We start from the raw sequence: 12,101 nt of genomic DNA, 5'->3' as shown, positions 1-12,101 counted from the left end.
TGGAACTGTAGCCTTGTGTACAACCCAATAAGAGGGATGAAATGAGGGGTCCTTGGTGCTCTCTGAGTTTCCTTGTTTTCTTGCAGACATTTCATTACCCTAACTAGGTAGCATCATCAGTGCTAATAAGGAGTGCAAACAACAGCACCAGTTCCAGTCCTTGCATGCCTGGCACACAACTCCTTGCAGCCTTGCATGCAAAGCCAGCAGGAGGGACTCTGACCCGTCACTTCTCTCGGTCTAGGAAGGGGGAGGCGAGGGAAACCCCTCCTGAAAACGAGGCCAAGAAAATTTGCAGGAAATTATCCAGGACTCAAGACTGACTTGGAAGCACAAATCTCTGCTTTGCAAAGACAGCCTCTCCTCCCCCTTCTCTCCCCATGCAGAGGTTTTCCCATCAAAATGGGGGGTAAATGGCTGCCCTTTCTGTGACCCTGATTTTTTTTCCCCCCAGAGCAGGGGTAGGCAACCTTGGCTTCTTTATGACTCGTGGACTTCAACTTCCAGAATTCCTGAGCCAGCATGGCTCAGCTTGGAAACCTCTCCCTTTCCCCTCAGCATGGCTGGCTCAGGAATTCTGGGAGTTGAAGTCCACGAGTCATAAAGCGGCCTAGGGCAGGGGTAGGCCACCTTAGCTGTTTGATTACTCGTGGACTTCAACTCCCAAAATTCCTGAGCCAGCATGGCTCAGCTTGGAAACCTCTCCCTTTCCCCTCAGCATGGCTGGCTCAGGAATTCTGGGAGTGGAAGTCCACGAGTCATAAAAGAGCCAAGGTTGCCTATCCCTGAGCATGGGCAACTTTAAATCAGCATACCCTTAGATCGCTTGCCGGCCACCACAGTCTGGTGATTAGAGCATTGCAAGAGTTAATGAGATGTTGTTCCTTATGCTTGGTGCCCTTCCTTCCAGAGCTCAGCTGGTGGACTGAATTCTGGAATTGTGGCTCAGGGATTCTGGGAGTTGAAGTCCACGAGTCACAAAAGAGCCAAGGTTGCCTACCCCTGCCCTAGAGACAACGCGAAGGATCCGAAGCTTTGCTTTCTCCCCTGTCTGGCCCACGCATGCACAGGGGCGGCAGGGGAACATGGGACCAATGTTCCCCCTCCCTTCCCATGACTCCAAGCCAGATGAATCTCTGCAAGTCTCCATGCCCGCCCCCAGCGCAAGAGAAAAGCCCCTCCCGCCATCACTGAACCGCGAGTCATCTCTGGATCGCGATCCGTGCAAGACTTCCCTGCAGCCTCTTCCCCTCCTAGAAAGGCTCACCCAAAGGCTCGCAGCGAGGCAGGGCAACGGAATCGGACAGCGTAGAAAGGGCAGACACACTTTGATGCCCTTTCTGGAAACCAGCTCGGGAAGCGTGCATCCCTCTGGATGCGGGAGACAGAGGGCGCATGCTCAGTTCTCTTGCAATGCGGGGGCGGGGGGGGCGGGAGAGAGAGAGCTATCGAGGGAGCCCCCTGGTGGACCCTGTGCGCAATGCCAGAGGACCTTGCAAGGGCGCAGGACATCATGTCCCATGCGGGCATGGGATGATGGGCATCAGAATAGAAGGATAGGTTCCCTCTAACATTGCCTACCTAGAGAAAAAGGGGCGTCTCCACCAGGCGGCAATTTCTAGATTTTCCCCCTTTTTTTTAAATGTCTAAGAAACATCTGTGACCTTGTGAACACTGAGAAAATATCTGTGGAGACTCAAGAGCAGCTTCTCTGAAGGGTCTGCAGGGATTCCCAGAGGCCTCAGAAATGAGCAAAATCCTGTCAGAAATGGAAGGGCGGTCAAAAGACAAGAACTTGAATCTCTATGAAACACAACTTGTGTCTTGGGGCTGATGACAAACTCAGCCCCTGAAGTGAGGGGAGCTGAGGGGCCTGACAGAGACAGATTTTGTTTTCAGTGGGAGAAAAGGTGCCACACTATAAAAACCAAACAGAAGCTTTATTGGCCACAGACCAGCACTGTTTTTTTCTTAGAGACGATCAATCCAAGCAGGAGCAGCCTGCATTGGGAGCTATCCGGGGTTCTGACTCCTGTCTTCTGGCACATGCAATTTTTGATTGCACTACTTTTATTCACTTCCTTGACTATGCTAAAGCCTTTGATTGTGTGGATCATAACAAACTCTGGCAAGTCCTTAAAGAGATGGGCATACCAGACCATCTTATTTGTCTCTTGAGAAACCTATATGCGGGCCAAGAAGCAACAGTGAGAACTGGACACGGAACCACTGATTGGTTCAAAATTGGGAAAGGAGTCCGGCAAGGCTGTATACTGTCGCCTTGCCTATTTAACTTATATGCAGAGCACATCATGAGAAAGGCAGGGCTAGATGAATCGAAAGTTGGAATTAAGATTGCCGGAGGAAATATCAACAACCTAAGATACGCAGATGATACCACTCTAATGGCAGAAAGTGAAGAAGAACTAAAGAGCCTCTTGTTGCGGGTGAAGAAGGAGAGTGCAAAACTTGGGTTGAAACTAAACATTAAGAAAACCAAGATCATGGCATCTGGCCCTCTCAATTCCTGGAAAAATAGATGGGGAAGAAATGGAGGTAGTGACAGATTTTATTTTCCTGGGCTCCAAGATCACTGCAGATGGGGACTGTAGTCAGGAAATTAAAAGATGCTTGCTCCTCGGGAGGAAAGCCATGGCAAATCTAGACAGCACACTAAAAAGCAGAGACATCACCCTGTCAACAAAAGTGCGTATAGTCAAGGCTATGGTCTTTCCAGTTGCAATGTATGGCAGTGAAAGTTGGACCATAAGAAAGGCTGAGCGCCAAAGAATTGAAGTCTTTGAACTATGGTGCTGGAGAAGACTCCTGCGAGTTCCTTGGACTGCAAGGCGATCAAACCGGTCAGTCCTAGAGGAGATCAACCCTGACTGCTCTTTAGAAGGCCAGATCCTGAAGCTAAAACTCAAATACTTTGGCCACCTAATGAGAAGGAAGGACTCACTGGAGAAGAGCCTAATGCTGGGAAAGATTGAGGGCAATAGAAGAAGGGGACGACAGAGAATGAGGTGGCTGGATGGAGTCATTGCAGCAGTAGGCGTGAGCTTAGATGGACTCCAGAAGATGGTAGAGGACAGGAAGGCCTGGAGGAACATTGTCCATAGGGTTGCGATGGGTCGGACACGACTTCGCAACTAACAACAACAACTTTTATTATGTAATCCATTGCTACATTTCTTAAGGCTCCATGCTAGACCTCGGTACTAATGACACTAATATTCTCCCACAGTGTCCTCTAGTTGTCCTGTCAAGAGTGGTTTAATTCCTTTTACAGATTAATTTGGATTTGAACAAAAAATCAGGATGCTGCCAGGGGGCAAATCTTTGCATCCTCTTTGCATTATGGCCAGATGTGTTAACTCTCCATAGAATCTTTTCCTTCTGCAGCTCTTTGTCTGAGCATCACCTGCTGGTCTTTTTTTAAGCAAGCACTTTGCTGCATTTTGTCCCAAGATAGGATCTGACACATGGAGCTGTACACCCTACTGGGAATTCTCTGGGTCAATTAATTTCCCATCAGCTTCCCAACTGGGTGTCCCAGGAAGTGGATGTGTTTGTGAAGGTTGATGCCACAGTGTCAGTCATCTTCTGGATGTCCCACTGACTGACTGACTGATTTATTTATAAAAATTATTGGCTGCCCATCTTATCACAGGGTAACTCTTGGAGGTTTACCATCATAAAAGTAATTATAGATACATATTGGGAAGGTGGGATAGAGATGGTATCGATCAGTCACCTCCACTGTGATGCTCCCCCATTGGGGCCTCAAGCTAACTGGCAGAGCCAGATCTTTAGGCCCTTAACTGAACATCAGGAGGGTTGGGGCTGATGTAAAATGGGGGGTGGGGTGGGCAAGATGATTCAGAGGGCAGGAACAACAGCAGAGGAGGGTCTTCTCCTGGACCTCACCAACCAGAATAGTCAGGCCGATGGGTCCTGCATCATGCCTCTCCTGGCAGCTTGTGTGGGATGGGTTTTGACTTCCCCTCAAAACCGCAAATGTAATCAATCATCAAAAAATGATTGCTATCTGGGATCCACTATATACCGTGTCACATTTCCAACAGATGGAATCCCAAGCAAGTGGAGAACAAAGCCTGACTTGAGTTTCAGCTCCCAGAATTCTGAACATGAGAGAAAAGGGAGGGTTTCCCACCCACGGCCTGCCTGAATCACCTTAAACAAGGGAGGAGGAGGAGGAGGAGGAGGAGGAGGAGGAGATGGAGATCTCCTGAGGTGCATGCAGAACAACTAAGGGTTTTGCTAATTTCTGAGGCTGCTCTTGAGGAAAGTGACTTTTGAGCTTCAACGAAGATTTCCTCAGTGTTCACAAATAATAATAATCACACAGAAATAATTTCTGTGAAATTAAGAAGAGGAAGCTCTAAACCTGCAATCATATTTAGAAAGACAAGAGGTTAGAGAGACCCAATTCCACGCCCATCATCCCCGGCCCCCTTCGGCGCCCTTGCAGGATCCCCTGGCATAGCGCAGAGCGTCCACCAGGGGTCGCCCTCGGCAGCGGTTGGAAGGGATGGGCAGTCCCCTTCCGGAGGGAACTGAGCATGCGCCTGGCTCTTCCGCCATCAGAAGGGAGATTCGTACTTGCCGGAAAGGCTGGAAGCGCCTCTGCTTTTTCTCCCGTGTCCGGTTCGGCTCCCCTTCGCTGCGGCCCTTAGGCTGAGCCAGCGGGCCAAGAGGCCGTGGGGAATCCCCGCACGGGGGGCGATCCAGACGTGACTCAGAGTGAGTGGAGGGGGAGGAGGGGGCTTTCCTCTGATGCTGGAGGCGGGCGTGGAGTATGCAAAGCTTCATTGAGTTCCTCTTGTTGGGTTGTACACAAGGCTACAGTTCCACGTGTCAAGAGTTGAGTGCGAGGGTTGTAAGGACTGGAACTCGGTTTCCTCGTTTCCCTCCTTTGCTCACTATCCGTTGGTGGCTCTGCCGGTGCATTGGATGGTGGTTTGTTAATTCTGGCTTCTGGAGTTCACCCAGGACAGGGGAAGGGAACCTCGGCTCTTTTAGGACTTCAACTCCCAGAATTCCTGAGCCAGCTATGAGCCATAAAAGAGCCGAGGTTGCCTTCCCCTGACCCAGGGGTTTGGGCCACGAGGTTAATGGGGTTCTGCTGCCTTAGGTTTTACTAGAAATTCAAATGTTGATTAACCTCCTTGCTAAATCGATTTAGATAGGCACTCACGTGAATTTTCTTCTGCCTGGAGATGTTTATAATTTGGATTGTGCAAAGGGTAGTTCTTTCTAGGCAGCAACAGAAACGATTTGATATAAATAATCTGTTTCCAGAAACAGAAACCCAAAACATATTTTAAATGTATTTATTTGGTATTTTGATTCATTGATAGAAGTTGAGCAAGAAGAGAAGTGTGCTAAGAACTTTCCCCAAACATAAATCTGTCTAATAAGATTCCCCCCCACCCCCTTTCTTCCCAGACATTGGTGGGTTCATAAGAATTTCTTTTGTTGATTTGTTTATTTATGGAGGAGGATGCTCAGTATTCAAATTTCTCACCCTCTTCCAACCCCCTGTGTTTTGCTTTTCAGATACGTAAGCTGGTTCCACTGGAGACTGAAGTATCTTGTGAGGGAAGAGGCCTGAATGGCATTTGGAGATTTGGACAGACCCCTTGTGATTAGGAAGAGGTGGGAAGATCAGTCCATTTTGGTGCTGGATTACATGGAGGGACAAAGCCCAGCAGATTCAGGAGTTGGAAAAGGTCCTGCAGCTGCTCTGCCTTGGAGCTGTGGGAAGAATGGGGCAATTCCTGTGCAGAAGAGCCAAGAAGAGGAAGCCAACAGTTCAGAGGTCCAATGTTGTCACTTCAGAAAAGTTCATTTCCTGAATGGGAGGGGTCCCCGAGATTTTTGCAGCCATCTTCACCACCTTTGCTGTCAGTGGCTACAGCCAGAACGACACACAAAGGCCCAGATGCTGGACCTGGTGCTCCTGGAGCAGTTCCTGGCTTTCCTTCCCCCAGAGATGGAGAAATGGGTGCGGGAGTGTGGAGCGGAGACCAGTTCCCAAGCGGTGGCCCTGGCTGAAGGCTTCTTGCTGACCCAGGAGTCTGAGAAGATGCAAGGAGAGTTCCAGGTGTGAGAATGTAGTCTTAGCAGATCTGAAGAGGATCACTCTGTATTTGTCAATTCCTTTCTGTCAGAGTTTTCTGAGATTATTAACTTCTAAGTCGAGGATGTATTTGAGGCAATTCTTCCGTTCTGTTTTGGGTTTCAGCAATGGACATTAGGGTCTGCTAGTTTGAAGGTGCAATATGATAATTCATTTCTATCTCTTTGCTCTTTCTTTGTTTCTCGTATCACATCATGTCCAGAAATCTTTGGAAGCTGTGACTGAGTATCCCAAGGGGAGGAAAGATTCATTCAAATCTTCTCGAGAGCTCCTGTTCAGGGAGACCGTATACAAACATCAAAGTCAGGCCACTATGCCAGGTAACAAAACCTCTTTTTGTGTGACGTGAGATTTCAACATTTACGTGATTCTTTTGCTCCTCTTGATTGGAATCTCTCTTTTTAACAAATCTGCTTCCACTATTTTTCTCACAGAGAGTACAAAGCTATCTTTGGAATTTGTAGAGTCACCTCCTCTTTGTGGTGGAGCTGAAGGATTGGCTGAACCTCAGGTAAGGAGGAGAAACGTTGCAAAAGGTCCGTGAATCTTGGATGGATTTCATTTTGCTATGGAGTTTGATGTATGCATTTGCGGTTTGTAAGCAACATGAATTTGATATCAGATCATTGAACATTCACACTCAATTTAGCTTGCCCTCTCCTTTTTGAGGGGATCCTTTATGATATGCATTCTCCACCCCTCCTGCTTCGCCTTCAGATTTCATTGACCAGACAGTTGTGAGCATTGTGACTCTTCTGTCTCCCAGTGTCATTCTCACACACCATTACAAAAAAAAACCCTTTTTTTGCATTTTGAAAAGGAATTTTTGGGCAACCATGACCTGGCGATTGAGAATCTTCATGGACATATATAGTACTATTACAAGCTCTTCCAACACATTCACGAAGGTGTGGAGTTGCGGTACATTTGCCTCTTAAGTGGATAAAGTAAGCCATTGGCAAAAATTTCAGTGGGTTTTGCCAATGGTTTGCTGTGCTCTGCCCACCCTAGGGAGAATTGGGGTCACTGATAAGAGTAGATTGAAGACCCAACTACCAATTGACCCCAAAATTATTTTAGTTGGCTACAAAGAAAGGCATTCCAAATACTTCCAACTTGATCCAAAGAGCTTCAGTTGTGCTGTCAGCCAAAAGCTGTGAGATCTCATTCAGCAGAAAGATGCCCGTTGTGTTCATACGATCTCTCTGTTTAATTGGTGAAAGAAAACTGTCAGATTATTCTTGGGATTATCTGTTAATTGGGAAACTTGTTTCCTTGTCCAGGATGTTGTGTCTTTGGAGGAAGTGGCCATTTATTTCTCCGAAGAGGAGTGGTCTCAGCTGGATCCTGACCAAAAAGCACTCCATGAGGAAGTCATGCTGGAGAATTCCAAGAATCTGGCTTCTCTCGGTAAGAACCCCCATCTGTGCTCAGAAATGTAGAGAAGGAATGGGTGGATGTTATTTTTGATTGGAAAATATCACTTTTTATTTATATCCCATCTTTGTTAGTTTTTTCTCAGGGCGGTAGATGCACCCAGTACTACTTCTTCTTCCTATTTTCCCCCTAACAACAATGCTGTGTCATGGGTTGAGCTGAGAGAGACTGGCCCAAAGTCAGCATTCGCTTAAGGCAGAACTAGAACTCCCAGTCATCCAGTTTCTAGTCTGGTGCCTTCACCATTGGAGCAAACTGACTGAGATGTGCCCACTTGTGTTCTGAGTTTGGCATCATTCCAAGTTGAGGGTGGGGAGCTTTTGCCATGCAGAAATTTTATTGACTTTCAAAGATTCTGTCTGACAGACAAGTGGAGATGAGGTTTTTCACTGAGGTTGGGGAGTTGGTGGGTATGTTGCTGTCCTAGCATTATAACAGTGTCCAATAGCACTTGGGGGAGTTTGTGGCCCCTTGGAATTGTCCCAGGTCATTGAACAGCCTGACACACACGGTTGGTCAAAGTTTAGGACAAGGTTTTGCTTACTTTCATTCTGAGGTCATCCAGTTTTGATGACCTAAATTTCAAAAGAAAAGATTTGGTCATTCCCCTACAGTTTTCATTTTTCTTTTTCAAGGCTTTAACGGGCAAGAGAATAAGAATTGCAAGGAGGAATGCCAAGCGATCCATCTGACAGAGAGAAAAGAGAACTTTACAGATCAAGTTCAACCAAAGAGTAATGAAACAAAGCCATCACAAAGCGGAATTAAATGCATGGAGTCTGGAAAGAGCTTTAATAAATCTGCTAATCTTATTTCCCTTAAAAAGACACGTTCAAAAGAGAAACGATATACCTGCATGGAATGTGGAAAGATCTTCCGTGATAGTTACCGTCTCAGAACTCATGAAAGGAATCACACAGGAGAACGGCCTTATAAATGCATGGAGTGTGGAAAGACCTTTAGTTATGGCAGTCAACTTACTTCCCACAAGAGGGTCCACACAGGAGAGAAACCATATCAGTGCTTGGAGTGTGGAAAGACCTTTACTTGTAGTGGTACTCTTAATAACCACAAGAGGATCCACACAGGAGAGAGGCCATACCAATGCATGGAGTGTGGAAAGGGCTTTACGTGTAGCAGCTGTCTTAATAAGCACAAGAGGATCCACACAGGGGAGAAGCCATATCAATGCATGGAGTGTGGAAAGGGCTTTAGTCAGAATTCGAATCTCACCTCTCATAAAAGGATCCACACAGGTGAGAAGCCATATCAATGTGTGGAGTGTGGAAAGAGTTTTAGTAAGAAGTTGAGTCTCACTTCTCATAAAAGGATCCACAAAGGCGAGAAGCCATATTAGTGCATGGAATGTGGAAAGGACATTATTTATAGCAGTAGTCTTAATACCCACAAGAGGATCCACACAGGAGAGAAGCCATATCATTGCATGGAGTGTGGAAAGGCCTTTACTTGTAGCAGTCATCTTTATTCCCACAAGAGGATCCATATAGGAGAGATGCCATACAAATGTGTGGAATGTGGAAAGGGCTTTAGGTGGAATTGTGATCTCACCTCTCATAAAAAGATCCACACAGGAGAGAAACCATATCAATGTGTGGAGTGTGGAAAAAGCTTTAGTAAGAAGTTGAGTCTCACTTCTCATAAAAGGATCCACATAGGCGAGAAGCTATATCAGTGCATGGAGTGTGGAAAGGCCTTTACTTGTAGCAGTCATCTTTATTCCCACAAGAGGATCCACATAGGAGAGATGCCATATAAATGTGTGGAATGTGGAAAGGGCTTTAGGTGGAATTGTGATCTCACCTCTCATAAAAAGATCCACACATGAGAGAAGCCATATCAATGCATGGAGTGTGGAAAGGGCTTTATTCAAAACTGCAGTCTCATTTCTCATAAAAGAATCCATATTATGGGGAAGAAACCATATGAATGAATAGATTGTTTGTGGAAAGAGCTATGTGAGAAATTACACTCTTTTTTTCCAATTTTAATAAATACACATTTAAAAACAAAAATGGATATGATTCAACTTCCCTAGCTACAACACTACTATTAGTATTATCTTATGTTACAGAAAGAAATAACAGAAACCTAAAATACAATCTATAACAGGACAAAGTATAAAAAACTACATATGAGATCTGTTGGTTTTTTTAGTACATGGTCATTCACTCCTCAACATTATATTTACGTATCTTTCAGTAATGACCATTATATAGATGCTAATAAAAATCCTTACATTATCAACCAATCAAACAATGTTCATCTCAGCGGTCTTCCTTAACTCTAACCAATTGTACAAATTTTGTCAAATTTCATAATACTCCATTTAGTTCTTATTTTTGATCTCTAGGGTTAACCTGTCCATTTCAGCGCAGGATAAAATTTTATCTATTATTTCTTCTTCAGTGGGTGTTTCCTTTCTTTTCCATTTTTTGGCATATGCCAGTCTTGCTTCGGTTAAGATATGGACTAATAGGTAGAGAGATGCTTTAGATTATCGTTAATAATCCCCAATACAAAGATTTCTGGTTTACACTCTTACTTGCCATAGAAAGACCCACATCTAGGCGAAGCCATGTCAATACAGGAAATGTGGGAAGAGCTTCAATAGAAATACAAGTAGTCCTCAGCTTATGACTGCAATTGATCCTAAAATTTCTGTTCCTAAGCAAGACAGCTGTTACACCTCATGGCAGGTTCTTTTGGGTTGCCTTGGGACTTCCCTGGTCTCCTGGAGGGTGATGCCTCTGATTTGCCCTGAGGGGCTTTTCAGCTGCATTCTGCTTCGTGGTGACCCTCTCTCCCACATTTGAAACAGCCTGTTGATTTCCTAGCTGTGGACGGTGCTTTCGCTGGCTCGCGCGTTTGCTCACTTGGTGGGCGGGCCCATGGATTTCCCTGGCGGTCTCTTTTTAGTAGGTCTATCTTCGCCTCCTTTGCCAGGACATACCAGTCATCAAGACGGTGTGGGTCTCCTCAAGGCAGTCAAGCATCATATAGATCGTAGTTTAGCCCGACTTTGAAATGATTTAGGTGGATGTCTTCCGGCCAGTTCAGCTTGCTGGCAATGGCCCGGAATTCTTGTGTGTATTCAGCCACTGGCCGTCTGCCCTGCCTCACCATTTTGATTCTCTCCCGGGCCTTACGATCAGCCAAAGGTCCTCAAACTGCCTCCTCAAGGATGACATGAATCAGTTGAAGTTGTTGAGTTCTGGGGTGTTGGAGTCATGCAGGTTCACCACCCAGTCTGCGGCCGGTCTGTCCAGGGCGGATTGCATGATGCGGATGTGGGCTTTGTCACTGGGGATGTCCCGTCCATATTCTTCCATATAGCTGAGGATTTGTGTTAGGAAAACCCCCAACCATGGTGGCTCTCCCCTGAATTTCGCTTCCAGGGGTGGTAGTCTCTGAATGGATCCGTGTCTGCGCAGCGGGTGCTATTGCCCCCCATCCTGATCCCCGTCTGGTTCGGCAGGGGGTGGGTGCTGCTGAGGCAGCAGCTCCTGTTCCAGTGGACGGCCCTGGTGTTGCAGGTTCCAGATCCTCCCCACTGTCTCTCCAGTTGTGGCCCCAGGCACTGCTGTGGCTGCGGTATTGAGGTTTCTCCTCTCTTAGTGAGCTAAGGGTTTTCTTCATCAGGCCAATAGCTTTCTCTAGGATCCACTCCTCTTCACTGACGTGCAGGGAGCTCTCCATCTCTTACCTCCATTTTGCTTGGTGGCCCTCCCGCCTCAGGATCACTTTCCTTGATGCCTTTTCCCACTTGCTTTTCCTTCCAACGCCCATTGACCACCGTGGTTTGCGGTCACGCGTCTCCACCACCTCTTCCCTGGAGGAATATGACGCTTCAGCCTCTGATCGTTGGTGGGGTTTTGTTCAGGGGGAAGTTCCCTTTCCATGGGGCTTTCCTTGTCCCTTGCCTCGTAGTTAGACATTGTATTTTTTGCAAAGTCCCCTGGTAAGGCTCTCCCTTCCAGGTTGACTCTTAATGCAGATCCTGTCTAATGTTAGAACCCACCCCAATCCACATCTTAGGAAAGAAGAACTCTTGGGAGACAGGATTGTCCAAACAGGAACTTTTACTAAAACATGGTTGACAGTGGATAATCTAGACAGGATCTGGAAACTGTGTTGTAGATCAATACTTTTAAAGTGACCCCGAGTAAAAATCCCTCCCCTCAGACCATTTGGTCAGTTTTGGATCATTAGAGTTCTATGTGTCAAAACCTCTTGTGGGGAAAAAGAAACATCAGTACATTTACAACATTATTACTTCCTCCCCTTCACATTCCAGTTGGAGATACAAGCCAGAATCCCACCCCTCTATATTTGTTCTTCTTAGTTCAAAGGTCTTTTCCCCTGGTCTTTATGATGGCCTCCAGGCAGGCTGAATAAACAACCTTGGGTCTAAGGGATAGGGATGGCCAATTAACATCTTCTCTTCCCCTCCTTGAAAATGGCAGAGTCCAGTAAGCTG

General features: G+C 46.4%; 1 protein-coding gene across 2 annotated transcripts; it reads left to right on the top strand.

Annotated features, from left to right (window-relative positions):
• The first annotated feature begins 4,612 nt into the window (after positions 1–4,612).
• On the top strand, positions 4,613–9,727 carry LOC310635277 (uncharacterized protein). 2 transcript variants are annotated; one of them, XM_083354052.1, is made up of 6 exons: positions 4,613–4,767; positions 5,584–6,130; positions 6,369–6,486; positions 6,601–6,677; positions 7,450–7,576; positions 8,239–9,727. In XM_083354052.1, the coding sequence occupies exons 2-6, from the start codon at positions 5,639–5,641 to the stop codon at positions 8,958–8,960; spliced, it is 1,536 nt and encodes a 511-aa protein (XP_083210178.1). In that variant the 5' UTR covers positions 4,613–4,767; positions 5,584–5,638; the 3' UTR covers positions 8,961–9,727. The 2 variants fall into 2 exon arrangements, with proteins under 2 accessions (XP_083210178.1, XP_083210179.1); XM_083354053.1 differs by having other exon boundaries at positions 4,644–4,767; positions 5,593–6,130.
• The last annotated feature ends 2,374 nt before the right edge of the window (positions 9,728–12,101 follow it).

The sequence above is a fragment of the Vipera ursinii genome, assembly GCF_947247035.1.
Source record: "Vipera ursinii genome assembly, chromosome: 2".
Lineage (NCBI taxonomy): Eukaryota > Metazoa > Chordata > Lepidosauria > Squamata > Viperidae > Vipera > Vipera ursinii.
The sequence above is the reverse complement of the archived record's forward strand: the minus strand, read 5'-3'. Positions and strand labels throughout refer to the sequence as shown.

Bases quoted from the DNA above. Each gene is read 5' to 3' on its own strand.
- LOC310635277 (XM_083354052.1), top strand. From the start codon at position 5,639: ATGGCATTTGGAGATTTGGACAGACCCCTTGTGATTAGGAAGAGGTGG. The intron at 6,678-7,449 runs GTAAGGAGGAGA...TTCCTTGTCCAG, and splicing joins AAGGATTGGCTGAACCTCAG to GATGTTGTGTCTTTGGAGGA. The intron at 7,577-8,238 runs GTAAGAACCCCC...TTCTTTTTCAAG, and splicing joins CAAGAATCTGGCTTCTCTCG to GCTTTAACGGGCAAGAGAAT.